This window comes from Malania oleifera, chromosome 4 (assembly GCF_029873635.1).
Source record: "Malania oleifera isolate guangnan ecotype guangnan chromosome 4, ASM2987363v1, whole genome shotgun sequence".
NCBI lineage: Eukaryota > Viridiplantae > Streptophyta > Magnoliopsida > Santalales > Ximeniaceae > Malania > Malania oleifera.
This window is the reverse complement of record NC_080420.1, coordinates 116521088-116548282: the sequence shown is the minus strand read 5'-3', so window position 1 is coordinate 116548282 and position 27195 is coordinate 116521088. Positions and strand designations below refer to the sequence as shown.

The 27195-nt window shown below is 36.4% G+C and overlaps 1 protein-coding gene across 6 annotated transcripts; it reads left to right on the top strand.

The window, feature by feature from the left end:
- Positions 1–1877: 1877 nt before the first annotated feature.
- LOC131154232 (protein TRIGALACTOSYLDIACYLGLYCEROL 4, chloroplastic) lies at positions 1878–23140 on the top strand. 6 transcript variants are annotated; one of them, XR_009136395.1, is made up of 6 exons: positions 1978–2408; positions 2545–2797; positions 2970–3321; positions 4156–5744; positions 5843–5908; positions 6121–6157. XR_009136395.1 is itself a non-coding variant. In XM_058106870.1 (5 exons), exons 1-5 carry the CDS (start codon positions 2348–2350, stop codon positions 22777–22779), a joined length of 1212 nt encoding a protein of 403 aa, XP_057962853.1. In that variant the 5' UTR covers positions 1878–2347; the 3' UTR covers positions 22780–23140. The 6 variants fall into 6 exon arrangements, 3 of the variants coding, with proteins under 3 accessions (XP_057962853.1, XP_057962851.1, XP_057962852.1); XM_058106870.1 differs by lacking the exons at positions 5843–5908; positions 6121–6157 and adding an exon at positions 22582–23140 and having other exon boundaries at positions 1878–2408; positions 2535–2797; positions 4156–4493; XM_058106868.1 differs by lacking the exons at positions 5843–5908; positions 6121–6157 and adding an exon at positions 22582–23140 and having other exon boundaries at positions 1919–2408; positions 4156–4493.
- Positions 23141–27195: the final 4055 nt, after the last annotated feature.

Below are 27195 nucleotides of genomic sequence, written 5' to 3'. Positions count from 1 at the left end.
TACCAATGGTTCGTCCCTTTTCTTGAAGTAAAAATCAACTATTGAAATTTTCAAAAAGGATACACTAAGACAATAGTTCAAAAAAAATGAAAAAAAGAAGAAGAAGAAGAAGAAGAAGAAGAAGAAGAAGAAGAAGAAGAAGAAGAAGGTAGACTCATAACTATAAAATTATAAGGAAAAAGAAATAAAGAGCCACATTGAGGAATGAAAAAAGTACGAAATCTTAGATACTCTTAAAACATTAAATTGAAAAGAGCGAGAGAAAACAAAATAAAAAAATAGATACCATTGAGCCATGGGTGCCAAGTAATTGTTTTACTTGTGCTGATTAAGCCACATGCATCTAAGCAACAATTATTGTTTCTCATGTTGTTTTCTATTTTACTAAAGACCAAACATCAATTGTGTGCAAGAGAGATATAGGTGAGACTAGGTAAGAGAGAGGGAATGGAGACAAAGAGAGCTGAACACGCATGAGGGAGGGAGGGAGGGAGGGAGAGAGAGAGAGAGAGAGAGAGAGAGAGAGAGAGATTTATGGGCAATCACTAATTAATAATCATTGAGATGTCGAGGTAAGTCATTTTTTTTAAAGACAAGTTAACAATAACAACCAATAACATTCAAAGGAAAGGAATTTCAACCAATCAAGAAATACTTTTTAATTTAAAAATGCTGAAAACCTGAGAAAAATTTCGGATTGAGAGTTTGGAATAAGTGTGTATTTAAATCAAGTTGAACCGACATAGTAAAATACTCAAATTCGACTGAAAAATGTTAAGTTTGAAACTCAACTTGAGTTCAATTGATCTCAAAATTATTAAACTTGAACTCGACTTGACTTAACTCCTCGTTTGATTTGTAGAATGAGGAGGCATAGAAATGAAATGAGAATGGGAATAAAATCGGGATCAGAATGGAATCAACGTAAGAATTCCATTTTTGCATTTGGATACTCATATAGAATAAAGGTAGGAATGTGATAAAAATAAAAATATTTTTCAAAAATACCCTTTCAAGTTTTAAAATCACTTTGATTATGATTTTATATTTTGTTTCAAAAATTCTTCATAGGAATTTACTTAGAAACCTATTGTTCTCGACCATTGTTATTGACTACAAATCATGTTGCCGATTCTGATTAGCCATGATTTCTACTATGGCTGAGGATTGAAGGTTTGAAAAAGGGAGAGGGATGGGGACTCCAGAGGGATAAAGGTATTTGGGAAGCAATCTTGTCGGATATGTAGTCGTTGTTTCGGTTAATCTTCGAAAAAAATCAAGGTAATTGAAGAAGAAGCTAAGCTGCAAAGCCAACCATGATCTACAGAGGATGAATGTAGGCTACTGCCATGATCTATTTTGATTACTTGCCGTTGCAAAGCCATTTTTTTCAACTAAGATAATGGAAGAAAGCTTATGGTGGCAGGGGCATATGGTGTTGGCAAGGGCTCACGGTGACGGCGAGTGCTCACAAAGACGGCAAAAGTTCTCGAAGGTGATGTGAGCGAGAGGGATAGAGAGGGGAAGACGAAGAAAAATGAGTGGAGATGGGAAGGTATTAAGGGAAATGGGTTGTCTTGGAATGAGAAACATTTCGAGTTTAGGAATCACAATTTCCACAAATAAAAGAATTAGTATTATTCCATCAACAAAACACAAGAATTTGATTTCATTTCTAAAATTTGATTTCATTCCTCATCTAATTTTACAAATCGATGAGGAAGTATGATCTTAAAACTAGAGTTTTAGTAGATTATATTTTAATATTAAATATATGAATAAATGCATATAATATACATATAATATTATATATATATTTATAAATTATATAACTTATATAATATAAAAATAATAAAATTAAAAAAATTGATTAGACTTCAAACACATTCTTATATTAGTAAGCTCAGCCTCAAAGTTGTTAAAATAGTTTAGTTCAAACTAGAATAAATGTAAATTGACTCAAGTTGAATTAGAAACAAGTTTGAATAATTTGTGAGTAGATTTTATTCATTTACACCCGACTTTGGAGTCTGGAGATCTCTCGTGGCCTTATCATTTTGTATTGTTTAACTAATACATCGCCATAGATACAGGAGGAAGTAGGTTAGAGGGATTTGAAGAAGAGGAAGAAGAAGAGGAGGAAGAAAGGAAATGAAGAAGCTAAGATGGGCAATGGACGGAGGATTCTGGGACGTAGACGTGTCGACGCCGAGAACCATCGACGGGTTAGCTCGAGCCGCCCCCGGCGAGACTCTGCCTCTGGGATTGTCCAGGGGTACGAGGCTTTCCAGACCTAAGCAGATCCATTTCATGCACCACTTCATGGCCATGCCTTTTGTCCCTTCCTATGCCGCTCATGGCTTCTCCCTCCAACGCCTTTTCACTCTCCCCTTCTTCCCCGACTCATGGTGTGTATGTTTTTCTACAGCACTAAACCCCCATTTCCCCTTTCGGCCCTTTTCCCTTTCCTCTGCATGTTTACGTTGATTCCCTTCTGCCTTCTTAATTTATTCACTAATTTTCGTGTTTGAAAGTTCTATACAGGTTTGCTGCTCTGCTGGGTCAGTTCCATTTGCAGAAGTTTGTGTCTTCCGTTAAAGAGATGAGGCGTTTGCAACCCTTAGATTCCTCGTGCCTTCCAATCATTGCAAGACGTCTCTGTGATAAGTCCTTTTATGCTCTTGCTTTATCTTCAGAGCTGTTGTTGACACCCAACGATACGTTGCTTTTCAGCTCGGAACTGAATGATGCCGAGGATCAGAAATTCTCTCGAAAGAAAGCAGTTTTTCAACACAAGGCAAGTCTGTTGTGGGATTTCTTAATGTTCAGATATGGGCTTATAAGCTAAAAGTTCATTTTGTTTATTTTACTGATAATTTTTCCCTTTCTCCTTCAATTTGGTATTGTTGTTGCTATTGCTGTTCATCTGCTGCTTGCTTCTGAAGGGTTCAAATGTTCATTGCTTGCAGTTTCCAAATCACAATTTAACAGTGGAGGCAGTTTGGCCTGGACTTTTCATTGATAGGCCTGGTGCTTACTGGGATGTGCCATTGTCCATTGCAATCGATCTAGCTTCTGTTGCCTCCGACTCTGGCGCAAGTTATCATTTGTGTTTGCACCATAACATGGGTTCACCCAAGCAGTGCCAAGGTGATCAGACCCATGTACCCTCTCATCTACTTCCTGGTTTGTGCCTTAAAAATGCTTTCTCCTTCAAGAAGAACATCGACATTTGGAGGAGTGAAGCACAGAAGCTGAAGATGGTGCAACCATTTGATATTTTCCTATCAAACCCTCATATTTCAGCATCTGGTATCATTGGTAAGCTATGGCCTCCTATGTTTCTTTCTAGGATTGATATGGTGCCCATATACTTCAGGAGTTCTGATGCATGCTTGTTTGGTAAATGCTAAATTTTGGACTGTTTTTGACAATAGATTCCGTGCTTATCTGTAATTAGAATCATGCAAGTGTCCTTTGGGCTACTGAAACATCCTGTGTGTTGGGAGGTTCGTGTTCAAGCCTTGGATTTGGAATTTTGCGGATTTGGACAAAATCGAATGATAACTTGTGTTATATTTTGTCTAATTCGACACAATGCCAAATCTGTGGCCTGAACTTCATGCTCCTTCCTGCCAAATGCAACACTATTTACTTCGATGGCTTTGCTTTTCTCTATAGAATGGTTCTGGCTATATCTCTCCCAAGAGACTTCCCATGTAGGCAGTGCCATTATCTTGACCCCTGCACCCAATACTCAAAATAAGCAGTGGAGAGAACAGATTTTGGGCTAAATAGATTTTATTCTATTTGAACCTGATACACAAACAGAATCGATGTAAATATTTTCCGAGGCACAAGTTACATTGTAGAGGTGAAGGCATTTGTCTTCATGTTTGGAGCTTTTTTATTTCCTTCTTCAAAAATAAAATGATACCTGAGCTTGGGCTTTGGGCAACAATTGTTGGAAGCATTTGCTATTTTATTTTTACGTTGAATTGGGTATTTTAAACGTGACTGGATTGAATCTTATATTGATTGCAAGTTTGTGTTTGTATTCCAGCTTATTCGACGTTTGTAGCTCTTATCTCTGCTTCCTTGATATTTGCACCACTTATTTATTAGTAACTAGAAATAATCTAACCACACTTACAGGTGCTGTTGGGACCGCTTCCCTTGGAGATAATTCAGTGAAATCAAAAGTAGAAGATGAATCACTGGGTTTTGAAGGTTTAAGTTTTCATGCTGCGGGATTGAAATCCGCCTTTTTAGCAGATATATTTGCTTCTTTATCATTCACAGCCCAGCATGGGAACTTTCAGAAACTGTTCCTAGATCTTACCCGATTTCATGCTCACCTGGATTTTCCTTCTGGAGTGAAATTTATTTCGGGCACTACGCGCTTAGCACAAGATCTTTATAATTCCCAACAGCCAAGTGCAGAAGCTGTTCAGGCAATTTGCCCCAGAGCTTCCCTTTCACTACAGCAACAGGTACCTAACATTAAAAAAACTAAAAATAAAAAAAAAAAAAAAAAAAATCTGATGTCTATATGTTTGAAAAAATTGATGAATGTTTCATGAGTCTCAACAAGGCTTAGTTAATCTTAACAAGAGAGAATAATAGTTCAATTAAGATAGCCCTTTAAACAAAATTTCTAGTGTCCCTTTTTGTGAATTGATCTGTTGTCAAAATTAGTTTTAAAAGTCCTTAGTTGTCAAAGAAGCTTATTCTAGTATGTGTTAAAAACTGACTTCAGCTGTTGCAGGTTGAATTGTTTCCACAATGTTTGTTTTTTAATCTATCCTATCTAAGCACTTTGGGAGTTTGTTGGTTTCATTAGAATAATAATTAATTGTTCTAAGTTAATAATACTGTTAGGTTATCACTTACCTAAAAGCTTAAGCTATTAGGTTGTGGGCCAACAAGTATATCAAGCTTTAACACTCCCCCTCACGTGCAGCCTGATAGCACTTGGAGAGATGAGCACACTATAATAACACTCATCACAGGGAATACAAAAGTTTTTTAAATACCACATAATATATACGGGCAACAAGACTAGAACCCAAGACCTCTTGGTAACCAGCTCTGATCCCATGTTAGATTACCATTTTACATAAAAGCTTAAGCCGTTGGATTATGGGCCAACAATGCATATCAAGCTTTAACAAATATATTTATGATGGTTATTCATTTGGTAATAGAATTAGGTATGGTGGGAAAACTCATTTTTCTATCTGTGCACATTGAGCATTCATTTGCTTTCTTGCCCCAAGTTCCTCTTTCTTAATTTTCTTCTTGATTGAATCTTGATAATTCTTGATCTTGTCCTTCAATTGTATTCTTCCCGTTTGTTTCTTTACAATTGATTAGACTTGTTGTTAATTGAAGCTTTGGTATTCCTCTCTGCAACATCTTAAATTTGTTCTTGGATTTGCTTTGAGAATTACAGATCAAATCCTTGAGAATCCTTTCAAATCTATAGTGAAATTTCTTGGCTATAGTCTTTGTGAAGTTCAAATATGATGTTTGAGTAACAATTGCAAAATTAAAAAGTACAAAAATTACATTGAGCAGTTTGTAATGGATTCTTCCAAAGAATCTGAGCTCTAGTACATTCAGCCTGTTGAATTAGTGGAAGGATGATGGTTTTCTTGCCGGATGGAATTTTCTGAATTGGAAGCAAATCTCTAGCATCTACATTTGTGAAAAATATCGTTGAGATGATGTGGAAAACACAGGTACAGTAGAGATTTTACTCACTCTCAAATGATTCAGACATGTTTAAATTTAGTGTTCATGATAGAGTCGATATATGAAAATGGTCCTTGGTTTATAGGTTACTACCAAATTCTTGGAAAATCGGCATTGCATGTCTGAAAAGGAACAACCAAAAATGGAGAAGGTACCTATATGGATGACATTTTACTGTGGTCCTTCTGTTTATTGGAACATTCTTGATCTTGTTTATGCTACATTATATCCAATTTTGTTGGATTTCCTTTTTAGTTGGGAGTCATATACAAAGCAGAATCTTACATGTACCAAAATATATGTTGAAATTTACATTAATGACTAGTTATTGGATTCTATTGAATTATTGACTCCTACTGGTAGTTGACTTAGAATTTGCTTGGAAGCCTTTTCATATGCTCCATGTTTGGTCACTCCGGGGACAAGATAGGAGACTACTTCGTAAATATGAAAGACCAGTCCCCATCTTGGGCAAAGTCGGGAAGTCTTCTTACAAAATTGACCCTCCGGCTTAGATGAAAGTGCATTATGTGTTTCACGTCAGCTGCCTTAAGCCGTTCAACTCCGACACCGAAGATCTAAGCAGAAGTTAGTCAATTAGAGCAAAATTGAAGACAGTGCAATCCGACAGATGAGAAGTTGAAGACATCCTTGTAGACAGAGAGTTCACATCCTCGAGGAAGAAGCGGCGGGAGTTCTTAGTGAAGTGGAAAGGACTTGGCGACGAAGAAATCAGTTAGGTTTCTATGGAAGATATGCAGCTGTTCGTAGACAAAGTTGAAGTGCACCTAGCGTCAAGCATGAGGACTTCGATTGTATCAGTGGGGAGCGTCACAAGCCAAGCTTGTTCAGGGCATTATGATTGCCTGTGACCGCTTGTCTTGTGCGTTTGGGATGAGTTTCCATAATGTAAATACTAGTGTAGGGTTGTTTTTCAGAGATAGTTTTTCCCTAGGCTAAAAGGGGAAGTACGACTCCTCGGTCATATTGATGTCTCCTAGTGCCAGAGTGAGAATACCATAGAAAGCTCTTTAAGGGAGGGTGAGTGTTCATCAACTTGTAAAACTTACTAGCTATTGTCAACGTGTTTAGCCTACTTGCCTCCCTCGCGAGACATACAATGTTTATTGAGGTGTTGATAATGAATTACGTTGTTTCAATGTTTATTGCTTAAAGTGCTACTGCTTTCATTACTTGCTTACTGCTTCCACTTATGTTTGATTGAATGACAATGAAAGTGTTTTGTAGATGAACTGTGGTAAACGATAGGCTGACTAGTTAAACAAAAGGTCTTTAGCTAGCACCGCACAGTTTGTTCATAAAGTTGTGAAATATTTGCCCCGTGACACATGGTAATGTTACAGTTCTGGACCAAACTCCAATGAGGTATTGTCTGCTTTGGCCCACTGGCCTCACAAATTTTTCCTATAAAAGGTGCCTCACATAGTTGGAGTCCAAACTATCCTTATATGCCCAAGATCTCCCTAGTACACATTCGATGTGGGACTGTGATAGGCTCTCCCGTCCGATCCATGATGCCCCTGTCAGAGTGGTTTACACCTCTCTGTAGGATCCACCTATGTAACAATCTGGCCTTTTACATGGATCTAGGTGGCTACCGAACATATGCATACGGAATACCTGTATCTGATAAACATGCATGAACAACCCGCCCTAAACAAAGACAACAGGTGTAACACATACATAACTGGCATATAAATGTTGCGGAAAAACATAAACATCCATCGGGATTTCCTATTAGACATATACCAGAATTTACTAACTGTAACGTCAAATACAAACGTCCATACTTAGAACATCGCCAGTTCTTACAATCTCCCAAAAAGGTACTCCGAATAAGTCTATTACACAAATAAAATACTTACGTAATCAAAACTCAAAACAAACTCCCCAGTCCCTCCAAGCAACAAGGACCGACGTCTAGAAGGACCTGAAAACAATGGTTGTATAATGGGGTGAGACACTTCTCAGTAAGGCGGAAGATATTACAATCAGTGTGTGACCATATTCTATATTCAATTTAAAACCAATACATTAAATGAACATTTTCAATACTGAAATGCGAAAGATATGTCAACATAAATCACATGAATTTCCCATAATAGTTTTTAAATCATGTATATGAGTGTTAGAACAACGACCAGCTTAGTATAGTATGCCTATTTTACCCCGTGGCATGGGTTGTGCACTGATAACTCTAACAATGCCTTGTTCGTGCAGGCACTGTTAAGTATCTAATATATAGTCCGATTGCCCCCATCTGGTTTATTATTTCACCAGTGGTTTCATTACTCCTGCTAGCCGACTATCTCTGTGTACCCACACTGATTTACATGTGTGGTTGTACTGTACTCTTCCAGTTGAGGAATATTCCCTGCCATTGGGGGTTATCTTTCAACCCCATAACTGAAGCTTTTTCAACTTCTAACTGGAGTATCTTTCAACTCCTATTACTGGAGTATCTTTCAACTCCTTTAGTAGCAAGTTGTGGTTCCATTTATCATATATACAATTTATAACAAAATATAGTAACCTGTGCAATTCCAGTATTTTCACAAATTCAAATAATCACATCGAGTTCAAACCGGTGCCTATCCACTTGGTTTACCCCTTTTCACAAATACAACTCGGTGTATCACCGGCTTCTGTTTTCCACATACTCAGTATAACAAATTGGAACTTCGCTCCCATAATCTGTATCAATAGTATAGAAAATTTATACATTTCCATTTCAACATATATCACACGAGTTTAGTCCAAAAATCCGCTAAATGATATAAATTCAGTAAATATCATTTGAAAGGAAAAGTAAAGGATTCAAGCATCTCCTATTACAATATAAATGCAAATAAGTGATTTTCGTAAGATTTGGAGATCGTACGCCAAAATCCTCGTTTTTACCAAAAATCGTAAAATCGTTGAACCGGCATTTCTACTCGGTAGAATTTAGCGAATAAACAGTTAAATCATAAATATAAATATAAACTAACTTTTTAGCAGTTTAGTTTTCCAAAAATGCTGTTGTAATCAAATTCCCCTTACCTTAAACCCGGAAATGAAGACACGAATGGTTTGGTCCAAAACAACGATGTTGGATCCTCGAAACCTAAAAACCACAGAATATTACCTCATGGCAATCCCGACTACTATACAAATACCTAATCGAAATCGGAATCAGATCCTTACCTTGATTTTTGGGGAAAATTCGAAAATCTCTGAAACGACAATCCGATCTTCTAAAATTGTAGAGTTTCCTCTTCTGATCCACGCGGTACCCTCCGTTTTTTGAAACAGATGACGAATGGCGAAGGATCTTAGAGAGAGAGAGAGAGAAAATGAGAGAGAGAGAGAGAATGAGAGAATTTATAGAATAAAACTTAACTTAGCCTTTAAGTAATCTAAATAAATATTTCCTCCAAGATATTTATATACAAATATCTCAAAATATCTCCTTTCAAAATATCTTCTCCAAAATATCTCCTCCAAAATATCTCTTTTATTTATTTATTATTTATTTATTATTCATTATTTATTTATTTATTATTATTATTATTTTTTTTCGGGGTCGGGTTACTACAACCCACATGATAGTACCCCCAGGGTAGCTCTGATACCAAATGTAACGGTCCTAAACCCAACTCTAGTGAGGTATTGTCTGCTTTGGCCCACCGGCCTCATGGATTTGTCCTATAAAAGGCGCCTTACATAGTTGGAGTTCAAACCATCCTTATAAGTCATCTTCCTAGTACACATCCAAGGTGGGACTGTGACAGACTCTCCCATTTGATCTCTAACGCCTTTGTCAGAGTGACTTACACCTCTATTTAGTATCCACCCGCATGATACTATCCACTGGGTGGCTCTAATACCAGGTGTCACAGGCCGAATATTTCACACCTATGTGAAAGGACCATGCAACGTTAGCTAAAATTCTTTTGTTTAACTAGCCAGTCTAGTGTTTACCACAATTCACCAACAAAACACTTTCATTGTCATTCAAGCATATATAAACAAAAACAATAAGCAACTTATGAAAGCAGTGACAGTTAAGTAGTAAACATTGAAACAACGTAATTCATTATCAACACCTCCGTCAACAATGTGTGTCTAGCGAGGGAGGCAACTAGGCTAAACATGTTGACAATAGCTAGTAAGTTTTACAACCATTCCTATTTCAAATCCTTTGCGAGCTTTGGCTGAAGAGAATAGGGACTATAGTGAAGAGGGCAGTGATCGTTCTGATGATGAGAATCTTTAGATGAAGAATAAACCTGCGACTACTAAAGGCAGATTGTTCCCTGCTAAGGAAGGTTGCTCCGAAGACCCAGTGATGCTTTCTTCTTCTTCTACTTCATTGGGTATTGATGAGTTTTCTACAATAGAAAATAAATTTAAGGATCCCAAGGGTAGACTGACCCCTGTCAAGGATGGAAGTAATTGCTATGTCAGTGCTTGCTGTCCTTGATGTCTCTACTGTGACAGACCTTACTCCTGTCAAGGGGCAGAGCCTAGTTTTGGTTCTAGTCTTGAAGTTAAAAAACAAATTTGTTTCTGGATCTACAACTAAAACACCTAGCGAAGCTGTTACTGATAAAGAGCTAACTGATCATTGTAAATTGTTATTGCTAATTCTGGTGACCTTGGAAAAGCTGCTATTACAGAAACTCCTTATGCCAGCACAGTTCCTTCTTCTTCTTCTCCTTCTCCTTCTCCTTCTTCTTCTTCTTCTTCTTCTAGCTTTGGTCCTAAACTTGTAATGCAAAACAAAATATTTTAATGGCTATGTCTGAAGGGGAACAAAAGCCTTTACTTTGGGGGCAATAAGGTATGAAAGAAAGTAAGATTGCCGAAGTCCAAGCTAAACTTGGGGAGAATAATAGCACAAAAAACATCACATGATCCCATAGAAACATTATAGGTCTGAGTGACCCCATAAGCAAAAAGAAATCAACCTGCTGATTAACAATAAGGTTCTCAGTGTCTGTGGGTGGGGTATGACCCCGAAACTGAACACTATTGAAATTATCTCAAAGCTTCAATTCATCAGTCTAAAATTCAAGTTCAATTCATGTTCTTGTTGGAATTATATTCATCTATATCTCAAACCGTGTTTATGAAAGGAAGCTGCTCTGGAATTATCTGACTAGGTCCTCAAATGAGCTTGGTGACTTCAATACTGCAAAAGATGACTATTTAATTTCAGCTCGTAGTTATGTTGGTTTGAAGATTTCAGGTATTGGTCTTTTACAAGTTGGCTTGAATGACTTTTCTTTTAATGGTCCTCTTCAGCTTTCAATCTGGTCTATCTTAATCTCATGGTGGAGTTTTTATCTCTTGGTATTTCAGATCACTGCCCAGCCATTAACAGACTCTGTTCTCCAAGCTTATATAAGGGATCTTATTTTCCCTTTATGTTTTTAAACTTTTCTCATCCTTAATTCATGTACTTTGTCAGTACAGGCTGGACTTCTTGCACTTTTGTGGGCACCCAGATGTATATTTTCTGAACTGATCTGTACCCAAACCTCGATACTTGAACCCAATCATCAAAGAGCGAACCTTGAAACATAATACTCGAAAATTGAAATGTACCTGAACCTCGAAAACCAAACTGTACACAGAAGTTGAAGGTACTAAAAATGATGATAAGAGCCTTCCATAAGAGTCTGAAGTTGAAGGTATTAAAAACGATGGTAAGAGCCTTTCATAAGAATCACTTTCCAACTTCCAAGAATGGAGATATGATTCACTTAGCAAAATCTAGTTTGGACAAAGCTCATCTTGATCTTCTCCAATCTCAAAAGTTTTGGAAGTATATTGACAATCAATTATGCTCAACAAAATTACTTAGATTTGCTGAAAGATGAAGAAGATTTTCAAACAATATCTGGTATTTCATGGCTGCAATTGGGTGATCGTAACAAGTTCTTTTCAAAAGCAGTTAATGCTAGAACTAATCATGCTCAAATTAGATCCTTGGTGAAAATGGGCTTTTTGAGAGTTAAAGAAAACTCTTCTCTTTTTCTACAGAAGTTAGCTGGGCACACAAAATCTCTATGTTTTTCACTGTTTTCACTCTTTCTTGGAAGAGGTCCTTGGCCTTAAATGGTTTGAAGTGGAAATTTTTCCCCTTGGCAAGCCTTTGCACAAAGATGAAATAAAGAAGCCTGTCTTCTCCTTTTTTAATGACAATTGACAAGGCTCTTGAGCTTGATGACTTTAATTCCAAAATTTTAAAAGATTGTTGTAATAATGATCCAAAAGGACTTGGTTGATGCTATCTACTCTTTCTTTAGGGCGTCCTCAGGCCACAAGGCTCCCCACTTTGCGAGGGTAGGTGGAGGGTCATCACAATGTACACGCCTTAGTCCTACTTTAACGTAGAGAGACTATAGTTTTAGATTCGAACCTATGGCCAACCAGTCAAATAGAAGCAACCTTATTAGTGATCCATGACCCACCCTCATCTGTTCTTTTTTTAATCATTCTAAACACCAAAGCAAGTTAATGCCACTTGTTAATGGTTATTTTGGTCTTTAGCATTATTAATGTGTTAGTGTTATGTTAGTGAGCGTGGGTTAGTAAGGGTATTATGGTCAATGGCATGTACTTGACATATATTATAACTAGAGGGAGCAACCTATCATTGATTAGATCTTTTAATTCACCAAATATTTCAACATGGCATCAGAGCAAAGATTGAATCTAAACCCTAAAGCTCAAACTCACCACCAAAATAAAAAACTAAACCTCGAAGCTTCTAGAGAACATCAACGCACCGCCAAAGACTAGAAGGAAGTCTAGGTGTTCTGAAAAAACACAGCTGCTCCGGGAAAAACCGGATGCTGCTGCCCTTTCTGAAACTCAAAAAAATACTTAATATTTTGCAAAAGCAACCACATAACTCTCCACAAACCTTGCCGATCTACTTGCTTGCAAAATTTCTTTGTAGGAAGGATCCCCATGCGCCGGATGGAAGCCGGTTGCACTGACTTCATGTGCTGGCATGTGAGTTTTTTGAGAAATATTTTTGCTCCAATTTGAGAATGCTCTAAATACTCCCATACATCATACTTTGTTTAAAAATTTAACCTTTGATCTAATTGTTCAAAATCTGCCTCGCATCTTATACATTGTGATTATGCTTGAGGGTTTGGAATAAGATATTTTGGTTTTTTAGGCAAATGTTGGGTGAGTTAAGAGGCATTGGTTTTGGCTGGAAAAAGGAAAGGGCAGCTTTCTAGAAATAAGCCTTCTTCGCAGTATTTTGGTGGTTGTGGATGGAGTTTAATGCGCGTATTTTTTTTTTAATTATTTCTAGGGAAAAGTTGTCATATTTGTTGATTTTGGGAGAAGATACATTATTTGACTTCTCTTTGGTGTGTTGGTCATGGGAATTTTATGGGGGTGAGAATTTTTGTTATTAAGCATGATTGGCGTTATTTGTTGAACTGTCAGTTTGCGCTAGTTTTATTTGTTCTTTTTAGTTTTTGGTTTGGATTTTTACTGACTTTGCTAAGGAGATGTCTTATCTCCTGGTTGTACATTCTTAATCTATTAATGATTTTCTTCTTTTGCTATAAAATTAACCTCTTTCAATTGTTCGCTCATAACACCTTGTTAGTGGTTGTTTGATACCATTAGGGCAGTGTGTTGGTTTCTTGGGGATGTGTTGGCTTCTTGGTGCAGTGGCAGTCTTATGCTAGTTAATTCATGACTCATTCATGGTCGTCACCTTGTCGTCACGATCTGAGCTTGTTCAGGCGCTTGCCTGTGACCGCTTGTCTCGTGCATTTGGGATGGGTTTCATTGAAATTAGGAATAGCTTCCTAAGAGGGGGGGTGAATTCGATTCTAAAAATTTCTTTTGATTCCTTTTAAAATACCTTAAACTTCTTTTATTCCTTTTAACCAATTCTTGACTTGTTTTTTTAATTCCTTAATCAATCAAGAACTTAGTTCTTTTATCCAATCAATTAAACACAATCTTCAAATCAAACAATCAATTTATTTGCCAAGTACAAGTTAAACAACAAACAACCAAATCAAGATATAAAGTATTCAGCACTTTGGTAATATAAGATCTTGAGATAGTTTGTTTGTTTATATAAGCCCTGTGATTATGAATTATAATTTATGCTTACTGAAGTAAAACCCTGTATAAATAACTCCAATCACTCTTTCCAAATATTTAGAATTCAAATAAACTCTTGGTAAATTTATCTTTGGGGTGTTAACCAAGTAATGTACTCCCGTATGGTTTCCGCAAGATATGGTGTAACCAACGTACTCCCTTTCGGTTTCCGCAACCCAAATCAAAATTGGATTTTAAGTTTACTTGATTTCCAAATATGCGTAGTATGTATAATTTAGATATTTAAATCATCCACGCAGTTGTATATGAACTGAAAAATAAAGAATAGGGAAAGAGAGAGTGAGACGGAGATTTTTACGAGGTTCGGCTTATACGCAGCCTACGTCCTCGCCTTTGGCAAACCACCAAAGGATTCACTAAACCTGTTCCATTGACGGGTGGAACAAAACCGATTACAACATTCCTTGGTTAAGGTTAGAGCCTACCTTCTCCAAACGATATTCCCTCGTTCGGTCACTCCTTACATAGGCTAGAGTCCGCCTCTCTAAGCAATATCCCCTTGCTTAGCCAACAATCCAAACACCTTGGAACGTCAATGAACTACAAGATAACATAAGATAAAATCTGCGTACAAGTATACTCTCTCAAAGAGCAAGTTAGTATAATTTTAGCACTATATACTTAAATGTAAAATATCAATAGGAAATAGAATGATGCTCAAGTGTAGAATTCACCAATATCCTTCTTAGAAGAGGATTAGCAGTAGGAATTCAAAGAAAGAAGGATCAGCACTTCAGAATTCTCAGCAAAAGAATTTTTCAATGAGTGAGCAAGAGAACTTAGGAAGAACAAGAGTACTTTCAGCTCCTCAAAACAGATTTTTCAATTCTTGGTGTTTTTATTTGTTTTGCAAAACCATGTATTTATAGGCTTTAAAACTTGCAAAAGTTTCCTTAAAGAATTCCCTATTTATTAGAATATTTAAGGTTCAAACGGCTATAATTTAAAACATTAGAATTTTAAAAATTTGCCCGTTGAACAGTTTTTAAATGTTTGACAGCAGTGACCCCGTTTCAGTGTTTTGACCATAATTTTTTCTGTATAACTCCAAATTAGGTGTTATTGGTGTAAAAAGAAAGTTAAGAGAAAATCCTACAACTTTCATGTTTACCACTATTTAAAATAATGAGTGTTTGATAGAGAAAAATTCACCTCAATGCGGCTGTATAAAAACTGACAGCATTTGGGAAAAAACTCTTTTTGGTGCTCTTTATTCCAAAAATAATTCTAACCTTTTTAAAATAATTTTTGACCTTATAAAAATATTATTTAGGTATTTTAAAAAGTATCTAGGTCTAAGAAGTTAACCTAAGAGCTTCAAAATATTTCAAACGATATTTTAAACATTAAAGCACTTACATGAGACTTATAAAATATTAACATTCTAAGTTCTTAAATCTTCATGCTTTGTCTTTGGATTGAATCCATCTTTTCTTCAAGCTTCCATATTCTTTAAGCTTTCTTACTTTGCCTTTCTTTGGATCTTTTGACTTTAATATGCCTTGGCTTTCAACAACTTATTCATGTCCTCATGTTCTTCAACAAGTAATTCATGTCTTGGCTCATTTAAGCTTCATTTGATCCTTGTGAGCACTTTGACCTTGCTTCCATCATATTTGATCCTTGTGGGCACTTTGACCTTACTTTCACATATATGAACCCTGAAATATCATTACTCACACTTTCACTTGTTTGTTAGCATCAAAATAAGATAACAAGATTTTAAGCCTTGTAAGGCCAACAGGTTTCCATGATGTGAATACTAGTGTAGGGTTATTTTCTAGTTGTAGTTTTTCCCTATGCTTAAAAAGGCAGTATGACTCCTCGGTCACTTTGATGTTTCCTACTGTTAGAGTGAAAATAGCATAGAAAGCTCTTTAGGGGAGGGTGAGTGTTTATCAACTTGTAAAACTCACTAGCTATTGTCAATGTGTTTAGCTTACTTGCCTCTCTCACTAGACACACAATGTTAACGGAGGTGTTGTTAATGAGTTACGTTGCTTCAATGTTTACTGCATAAAGTGCCATTGCTTTCATTACTTGCTTACTGCTTCCGCTTATGTTTGATTGAATGACAGTGAAAGTGTTTTGTGGATGAACTGTGGTAAACGATAGGCTGGCTAGTTAAACAAGAGGGCTTTAGCTAGCGCCACACGGTCCTTTGACAAAGGTGTGAAATATTCGGTTCGTGACACTTGGTATCAGAGCTCGGTTAGTTGCTACGTGAATTCAATTGCCCTTCGTTATGGGATTGGTAAAGTTTTGGTAAATGACCATGCCAACCAATGCTGAGAGAATTAGTGTGTTGGAAGCACATGTTGAGACGGTAGCCAACAATGTGGCCATAGAGATGGCCCGACTGACGGAATGTGTTGATGAAGTGTTGGGATCACAAAAGTATCAACAAATTTTGATAAGTGAAATGTCAGAGGACTTTCACCATACTGTGGAAACCTTGCAAGCTCAAATAGCTGATATGGAAAACTCTTAACACTTTGGGGTTCAGCAAGACCAAGGTACTAGACCCCAAGACATATAGGGCTGCTCGTGATGCCAAGGAGTTGGAGAACTTCTTGTTTGATATGGAGCAGTACTTTCGCACTTTGAGGATGGACTTACAATAGGTAAAAGTGGTATGTACTTGGTTGGTGATGCCAAACTGTGGTGGCGTACTAAACATGGTTCGAAATCGCGGTTGCGGGTAATGTCGCATAACGGTCACGGGAGACACGGGTGTTATGTAATGGGAAGCGGGCGTAACGGTTGTGAATTTTTTTTCACGCATGCACAACCATGCCAAAATAAAAAAGTAAGCATGAAATAATCAATTAATTAAAATTATAAAGTTACTAAAAATGAGTCAATAGACTTAATACTCAATATACACATTACACATACATGAATTTAAAAAATGATTAATATCAAATATCAATAAATAGTTGAAAATACATGAATTCAATATTACAAATTTATAGCATAACACATGTCACCACCAAAAAGAATGACATGGTGGGTCTTCATAATTTGTATCTGTATCTTGAGATTGGGATTGGAAATTATCTCCCCATCCTTGTGGAAATACATAGCTGAATAAACATCCATGAAGTTTGGGGGGTAGCCCCCAGAAGATGCCCAAAGTAGGGATCTTGCAGTGTGTTCACAAATAAGGAGATTGCCTCCCTGTCGTCCACATGAGGATTCACTGGGATAGCTATGTCTCTCCACTTATACGCATATTCTCTGAAAGTCTTAGTGGGTTTCTTCTCCATACCCTGCAAGGTCAGCCGGTCAGGCGCCATTTCCATCACATGGCAATACTGGGCCATGAAGGCGTTGGCCAAATCCTTCCAGGTGCGAACCCGGGGCACTGTCCTGCTGTATATACCATCGGATGGCTGCGTTGGTTAAACTGTCTTGGGAGCAGTGCATCATTAGCTTCTCGTTATCTGAATAAATTGCAATTTCTAGCAGTATAGGCGCAAATGAGTCAAAGGACAGCGAGTTCCATCAAACTTTTCAAAATTAGGGACTTTGAACTTTGGGGGTAGAGTTACCCTCGGCACTCTAGACAGAGATCGGTAAGATCGATGGATCCGAACGCGTTAGTTCCCTCCATTGCTCTTAAGCGTTCCTCCAGCACATCACAACGGCGCTCGTTCTTGGATCTACTTATCCTTGTACAGGAAATCACTATTGCGGGTGTTCCTGCCATCGGGAACCCCTATGCTGGCACGGTAGGGATGAATGGGGAGATATTTGGCATTGGATCCTCCTTGACGACAGGTGGCAGAGCTGATGTTTGTCCATGAACTGAGGTGAATCTCAGAGCATGTGTGGGGTCTGAATCTATCTCGGAATCGACCTGCACTGCTTTTCCTTTGAGCGTCAGTAGCTCTAGAATCTTGCCCATTTTTTCGTTTATTTTTTGTTCCTGTTCCATACCCATGACTCTATTTTCCAACTGTTCACTCATGGATTTAGCTTTCCTCCGAGTGTTGTATGGATGGGTAAAGGCCTCAATTTTGCAATCTAACTTCACTCCTTGCTCTCTCTGCACAGGAAATCCTTTTCTTAGATCATGAATGCATGAGTATGTTATGAATATTTAATGCATGGATGCAAATGAGGAAGGATTGCGTGTAAATACTAAATGATTGTATTGCCAAAATTATTAAGATAGCCTTTATTAATTCAAAAAGTGGGTACATAGATAAGTTCCCTATCCCTTAACCCCATTACGATCATATCCACTCTATTTCCATAGTCCGCTTACTGAGACTCGTTTTGAAGCTTCTTTCTTAATGCCATTATCTCTTCTTCTGCTTGTATGCACTGATTCTTCTTTCACTTTACATTTTTCTGGCACCAAAGGATTAGTTGGCGTTCCCTAGTCTTTGCTCTCTTGGCAACGAGCTTTGCTTCCATGAGTCTTTCTTCTAGCCTAGTTTGACTTGGGGGTGTTCTTAGTGGAATTCCTGCAACTTGAGGATTAACTCGGTTGGTAACCCAAATGTTGTAATTTTCCGTACATCCATCAAATGCTTGCTTGAACTAATGATGTAGACCGTCTTCCATGCGGCTGTGAATTCTCCCATGGACTTTTGGGCTTCTCTTTGCTTGTAATCGAACTCTGATCTACTTAACCCATGAGTCATTGGTATAAACTGGCCAGAACCCACTTGTCTTCTAAATGTAAGAGGAGCGTATGCGATCCCCCACCATGGGCCTAGTAAGGGGACCCATGGAAACTTGCCTCATCGGTAGACCATATCTGAGCTTCCCATCCATGGTGTCATCCACGAGAATCCTTTGGTTTCCCAATTATGCATTCTTTTAGCCCACCCTTTTTTGCTCGGATGTTCTTCCCACGAAGCTTTCTCGAAGTCTGTCAGCGGAATTTGGAGTCTTGAGTATACTAGATGGAAACAACTCTCCTTGCATGGTACATGACTCATGAACCATACATAAAGCAATGGAACACAGCATTTCAATTGGCCCTTTCCCTTAGTCCGGCAATGATCCAAAGACCGGACTGTTTTTGCTAGAAAGCCTGGCACTGGATTAACCTTATTTTGGACTTGAGCCACAAAAGAAACAACTCCATGATCAATGACCCCTATTTCTTTAAAAAAAAAACTACTAAGCCATAGATAGCGAGGGCTAGCATGCTTATGTGACTATCCTATGATTCACCTTGTTTCACCAGGGTTTTCAGTACTTCCCAAGAGATTGTTTTTGCTTTCTTACTGACTTGATCATTTATTCTTTGGGCCTTGGCTCCAATTACCTTGTCTAGCTCCTTTCTGAATAATGTAGTTGTGTTAGGCATATAAGTCCTATAAGTTTTTGGCAAATTCAGCAGAGACATATACTCTTCCATGGTAGGAACCATGTCCACCCCTTCCATAGTGAAACAATGATAGGGAGGATTCCAAAACTCCATTAGGACGTTTATTACATCATGGTTGACCACTACATGTAGCAGGAAGCTTATGTGACCATACAACTCTGAAAATCGTGGATGTCTCTTAGCTGTCCAACCGATCCAGGTTGTCGTTATCTCCTTTTGGGCGTTGATTCTAATATCCAGCTTAACTCGGGCCGGCAACACCTTTTCTGAATGTGATTCAAATTATCTCCATACTGGTTTTGCTGGGCTTCAAAATACAACTAGACTGTGATATCTTCTTCTTTACATATAGCCATTAAATCTGTCATGAAATAACTTTGGGCTATCTTAGAATTTTGGCAACACAATGATGGGTCTATTGTGCATGCAAATGAATGGATGATGCAAGTTAATCAATTAATCACAACACGACACGGGATTATATCAGGGTGAGGAATGTAGATTCCGCCCCTTGGCCCAAGTAGGTGTCCTACTACAGGCTTCGTTCAGTTGAAAGCTCTACCCTGCTGGAGTGAACCTTATGGTCAAGTACGTGGGGTTAAGCTCTAATCTCTATTAACAATAGGCTCCCAACATGCTCTCTATCCTCACCCAATGGGCTGGGACAGAGTTCAAGCTGAGTGGAGTGGTTCGCGCGCCCCCAAAGACCATGTCTCATGAGAGCTAACGGTGCTGTGCTCCTTTCTATTCCTAAAGGTGAAGCGCAGGTAGAAGGCTCGTGAAAATGTGTGACTTCATACTCCTTTCTATTCCTAAAGGTGAAGCCCAGGTAGAAGGCTTGTGAAAATGTGTGACTTCATAAGTTTAGTGTAATCCCACTACCCCACATGCAATATTCAGACATAAATTTTAAAATTCAAGCTATCATACAAACAATAATACACTATTCAGAATATGTTCAAAGAAGCATTCAAATATTCACGACTATGCAATATTCACAACATGGAGAGTTGAGCGTTATCAAGACTGGATTGCTCTCATTTTGTTTTTCTTAATATCTGTGCAACCCCCTCAACCCAGCAGCTCTCTCACCCTCAACACAGCAACCACCTCCATCATGGTCTCACTGCAACTCCATGCACCATCTCCGGTGGCCAACCTATGGCCAGTTTCTCACAGAGCTGCAATAGTTCAGACCATCCCTTGCTTCGGTCACCCATCTTGACCACCAGCCCTACTAAAACTCTCCCTGCAACCATTATCCATCACTGCCAGCGCTGCGCAGAACTGCCACCACTGGTATCTCTGTGGCTGTTGTTGCTCCAGTTGAAGCCACAGCCTGAGGAAGGGTCTGACGTTTTGTATGTATATCACAGTGTGTATGTTATATTGTATTGTATGCTATAATGTTATAATACGTATTATATTATGTATATTATAATGTATCATATTGGAGCCCATACCCCTTGTATGCTTTAGCCTTTAGAAAAGTTAGAACCCATGATTGACATGATGCTATCTATCTACTATTTTTATATTATGAATTTGTTGCTACTCAATATTATAAATTAAATTGTTAATTTATTAATATATATTGTCTTTTGCATTGTATATTTTATCACGTTATATCGCCAATATGTCCAATATGTTCTTGTTATATTTTTTTTAGTTTATTTGTGATTATTCATTAAGTTGTTTTTTTTATTGAAATTTATTGCATATATCTTCTTTTTATTCTATATTTGCGTATGATCCTTGTATTATGTTATTTTGTATATTTTATTTATATACATGCTTGTTATATTTGTTGATCATTTTTGTATTGTTTTGTATTACTCCTTTTATATTTTATATTAAGTTTAGTTTATTTATTATTATTATTATTATTATTATTATTATTATTATTATTATTATTATTATGTTTAATTCATCATGTGTTGTTATATTTTAGTATTTTAGTTTATTATTATATTTATATAAAAAAATGATTACTAGTATTATATATGTTATGTTTAGTATTTTAGTTTACATTCGTATCTTAGCATTATGGTATGTTTAGTTTATATTAGTATTTTATGGCATCTTTAATATTTTGGTTTATATTACATTTTGTATATTTTGCATTATGGTATATTACATGTTTATATTTAATATTATGGTATCTTTAGTATTTTTGTTTAATTATATGGTATCTTTAGTATTTTAGTTTATTACTATTTCTATCTTTATTATTATGTTTATTTTTATTATTTAAAAAAAAAGAATTCCAGGAGTTTGTTTTGAAAAATATTAAAATAGCCCAAAAAAAAAAAAAAAGACTCTACAAAGACTTTGAGCAATCCGGGAATATTTTAAAAAATTACTTTTGATGATTCTTTGATTTTTGTGTGGGTGTATCCCTATGATTTCAAGAAAAGGGATATGAGCTTTTTAAACTTCACGTACCCTAGTTCGAGGGAATTATTATTATAAATATACTATGTAAAAAAAAATGTGAATACTTGTGTGGTTTAGTAGTATTTTTTAATTCTTCAAAGGGAGTAAAATAAAAGGCTATTAAATTTAATTTGGGGATAATTTTTAATTAATTAGGTTCCGTTTGTAGAACAGGTGTATAGAGGGTGCTAGTATCTTCCCCTCACATAACCGAACTCTCGATCCCGATCATTGTAATGCAGACCAATTTCATCCTTAATTGGATAGTAATCATGTGTTTTAATCACACTCCAAAAGGTTATTGGCGACTCCCAACTCCAAATTTTTTCCGAAAATTATAAATCATTTCTCATTCGCCTCCCTGGGGCATTTGGCTCACGGGACATCGCGACAAGGCGCTACATATCTCCACCAAATGCCAAGATCACTTGATAGCGCGAGTGTTGATAGACATTGGGTCATCCCTTAATGTCATGCCAATGACCACTATTCAAAAGCTACCTGTCGACTTTTCATATGAGGCAAAATAATCTGGTTGTGCGCGCTTTTGATGGAACCCACAGAGAGACTATAGGATCTATTGAGGTCCCTGAATCTGTCAAAAGAAATGGTTCATGATTGCATAAATTGGCGGAAAATGATTCATATAGCCGACCCTACCTAGTGAGATTTAAGGCTTGATTTTTTTTTTGTTGTTGTTTTGAATTTGACCAAATTTAGGTATGCATTCTGCTGAAAAAAAAAAGAAAAAAGAAAAAAACTAATTTCAAATTTTTGTCCTGGCTTGCATCATGCCATTTTGGAATTCATTTTCTTTTGCAGATCTGGAACCAGTTATAACAGTTTAAATTTGCTTCCTGCAGATTGTTGGGCCCTTCAGTTTCAGAGTAGAGTCGGGAGTTGCACTTAATTTGAAGAATAAAGACTGGTATATAAATATTGATGAACCAGTATTTGCCATAGAATATGCATTGCAAGTCCTTGGTTCAGCAAAGGCAACAGCCTGGTATTCCCCGAAGCACCAAGAGTTCATGGTAGAGCTCCGTTTCTTTGAGACATAAACCACATTCCTCCTCATCCTTCTTCCTTCTTCTTCGTTTCGGGCATGGTGGACAGAAGGTGGTGTTAGAAGCACAGTTCTTGCCCGCTTGTTTGTTTTTTTGTCAGATAGCCCATCTCCTATTTACTGCAGCCACTTTTGTGCTTCTTGGGTCAAGTATGATGTTGGGAGCGTGCTTTTTATTCCGAGGGACATTGACTAATTTTTTAGGTGATGCTAGTGAAGGGTTTGTTTGGCATGCTGTTCCAGTTGGTGATTACTTCTGTTTTTTGTTGTTATTACAGCTGAAGTTAATTTTAAGAATGAAATGATTACAAAGGCATTATTAATGTTAAAAATAAAATTCAATTTTTTCCCTTTTCATTAATGGTCTGTTTGGGAACTTAAATTTGGAGCTGTGTATTTGAATTTGGGAAGTTCAAAAGTACAAATACCTTGTTTAGGATAGCGCTTGGAAGAATGTGTTTGAATTTGAGTGACTTAGGGTTGTGCTTTTTCATACCTCCAAATTTTTGTATTTCAAATTCATTCTGTACCCAGGTATTTGAGCTTCCAATCCCATATCAAACCCCTCTCCTCCACAGAGCTGATATCTCCTCTCCCCCAAAGCTCCAAAGCAGAACTGCTCTTCCTTCTCCCTCGAAGCTCCAACACAGTTGATTTCCCTGAAGCCCCAACCCAGAAGCGGTTCTCCCCTCCTCCCTCGCCCTTCTCTCCAAACCTTGCACGTGATTGTGTAGGAAGCAGCTCTAGAAACCCTAGAATAGTCCCAACTCTTTCAATTGAGGTACTTCCATTCCCTCTTTCTCTCTTGGACAAATCTGGTCTGTATTTTGTGTTTCTGCCATCTGTGTATTTAATGTTGTGTATGTTTTGTTATTGATGCATCAAGATGTTGAACAGTGCACATGCAGAGAAGGAGATGGATATTCCCCAAAAGAGGTTTTCTGCCGATGATCATAAACCTTACCTATGTGCTGTATCTGTTGATCTTTTCCTCCAACTAGATCATGAAGTGAAAAAGGCGGCTCTGAAATAGCAGCAGATATATGATGCAGATTTGTACTATTTGGTGGTGAATACAGTAGCTAAGTATGGCTTCCAGGGTAGGTGACCTTCTATACCCTTCTTAGAGATGAGAATATCGCCATTAGTGACACAACATGAAACACTCTCAGGGTATGCGCGATTCACATCAAACAGCCCCAGTTGCACAAACTCTCTTTCACCTCTTCCATCTTTTGATTCTTCCATTCATTGCAAAATTATTACAATAATATTGTTATTATCAATGTATACATGTATCAATTGATCATCTTTAATTACATAAGGAGATTGAAGAGGCCTGGAACAAAACTTTAGCTCTTACTGAAAAAAAAATCTGCAAGGAACTGCAGACCTTCAAGTTCTGAAAATTGCAATCTTTCCCTTCGAGATTGCTGCATCAGGGTGTCCTAATTATTTGACAGTGAATTAGATAGGAAGATGCTACACATCTACTTTTTGTACTGCCACACCTGGTAAATAATCAAATTCAAAATGCATGCATTACAGCTGCATTATCTGAAATAGTGTCATTTGGTCTCTGTGGTACTGAACTTTAGGATGGATAAACTGTTTTTTTAAGGTAACATTTCTTTTGAAAGGTGGCATAATTGCTGCTATTCAGCACTTATGTATCCCGTCTACTTATTGTGATAATTTGTTGTCTCTTTTACTTTGAAACCAGTTTTTCCATATCTCATAGTTCTTTTATAATTGACCATTCCAGTTGAAAGACGCATTATCTGAGTTATTGGCTGTTTCCTGCAATCAGTGATTTGTCTCTCTTTTTTTTTTCCAAACTTTATCTTAATTTATGTTCTGCTAGTATCACAGCTGTTTCTCTTTGGTAGTATGTTCCTTTCAGTTGCCTGAGTTCCTATGAGTGTATAGATTACAAGTTCAGTTCAAGTGGCAATGGCTGTAGATTTCTTCTGTTATGTTAGATGAGAAACTCTGGTTGATTCAATATTAATTTTGATTTTTTTTTTCCATGCCTAAAGTCGATGCCACTGCACATCTTGAGAACAAGTCCTAAAATTAAATTTTAGCTAGAATTTAATATTAAGCTTTGAAGCAACTATGGGAATGTTCTGGAACTATGATTTTAAATATGATTTTATTTTTTCATTTAAATAGTAAAGAACTACCAATTGGTAATTTTGTTATTTAGCTCATTGCTGTTTAATTGGTAATGATACACTGGGTGGTGAATTGGGGTATATCTAAAATGACTTGAAATGAGATAATGATGAAGGGTTTTATAGTTCTTAAATTAGAAGAGTAAAGTGCTCTTGATCGGGTGAATTGGTGGAAAAGGATTCATACAGCCAATATTACTTGGTGGCACTTAAGACTTGTCGTCGTTGCTTTATGCCATGCTTTTGTCCTTACAGATTCATTCGATCTCTTTATTATGAGGTTTCTTTGTTGAATTTCATACTTGTTACGCTTATTGATTTGTGTTGATGGGCCTTTTTCCACGAGAAAATTTCAGGGGAAAAAATTTCAGTTGGGCTGATTGATCCTTCAGCTTCATTTGTCTCCACAAAATTTCAGTTCAAATCTAGGTGTTTGGATCTTTGAACACCTAACTAGTTCACTCGAATAACTAGCATTTTTGTCGACTGATCTTCACTTAATTCAAGTCTAGTTTGTGTTAGCGTGAATGTGCAATTGGAAAAAGGGTTCCTTTGTACCCTCTTACAAAGTGTTCATGAATTTAGTTTTGTTCTCTCTCTTTTCCTCTAGATGATCTTGCATTCCTTCAGCCTCTGTTGGACACTCCAATTGAACACATGGATCTCGTTCACTTGAATGTTCATCAACCCAAAACAAGAAAAGAAAAGAAAAGAAAAGGTTCTACACTTCGCGCAGCAAGCAGTCCCAACAGTTCAAATTAGGTCTCATATATTTGCCATTGGGAGATGAGTTATAGTGTAGCAAGGAAAAATCTTAAATTATCGAAATTATTATTTTACTTATTATCAAAATTTTCGTCGCAATCAATTAAGAATTTGTACTTAAACGAATTGATTTTAATAAATAGCTACAAATAAAAATTCACTTTCCAAAACACCATGATCATTTTATTTTAGTTCTAAATAAATATATAGAATAAATTATTAATCGCAAATTCAGATATTAAAGTAATGTAACAACAAATTGGCATAAAACTAAAACTGTAGAATCTAATTTTCAATTTTTTATGAAAACTTACAATAAAATATAAAATGAACGACAAAAAATAAACGCATTGTGACTTTCGTCATAATCTATTTTTTCACTTCATAAAATAAAAAAAATACCAAATAAGCCTAAAGATTATGTTTGAGTTGTAAAATATTTTTTTCTAAGAACATATAACAATCATAAAATTCTTCTTAATCCATCGTAGGGAATAAAGGAAAAAAATTAAAGACTCATTCAAAATTCATCATCGGAATACCTATTTAGCTAGCTATTCTTATCGTGTTCTAAATCTATTTTTATTAATTCATACACAATTTTTAGGAAGAAAGTTTGAAGTTCAAAAGGAAAGTGGTAATGGTGGGTTGGTGGTGTGATTAAAAAAAATTATCTAAACCAGACTTACGACTTATAATGAATAGCTTGCTTAGACAATTTAAAGGAGTCATAATGAACATTTTAGATAAAAATTCGGATGATAAGATTAAGATAATCTACTTTAATTAAGTACGATTTGGTTTTATCCTTTCAAACTACTTGTTAAACTTCATAATACATTTCATATAGTTTTATATGATTTTTTTAAAAGGTTAAAGTAAAATGTGATTCTAACTTTATTTACATCTGTCGGCTCATGTCTCGAGTCTAATAATTTATTACCTAGGTCCAAAGGTAAATAATCGAATCTTAGTATTTGAATTTGATGGCAAACATAAAATAGAAATGCGTAATTTATATGTATACTACTTGCGGCATCTGTCCTGCAACGCTCTCAATAAGTTTTTTTTTTTTTTTAAAGAAATAATTCACAAGTTAAGGAGAGAGAAGGTTTAGTAAAATTAAATGTTTCAATTTAATGTTAACGTGTGAAATTAAAGAAGAAAAATTATAATTGAAAACTAAGTCTTCTTCTTACATTTATCACGTTAGTAATATTCATATTTTTTAAGATATATTTGGAGATAGAAAAGAAAGATAAAATAAATAATTAATATGGGTATTTAAATTTTTAAACATTAATTGGTTGAATAAAATATTATGTGTTTAGAATTGTTTTGAATAGAAAATATGTAAAATATAAAAGGCATTAAAATATGTATTTCACAAAATAATTGAAAAAAATTATTAATGTTTCTCTCAAAAATTACGAAAATTGTTTAAATTAAAAATTAAGAAAAACTAATTA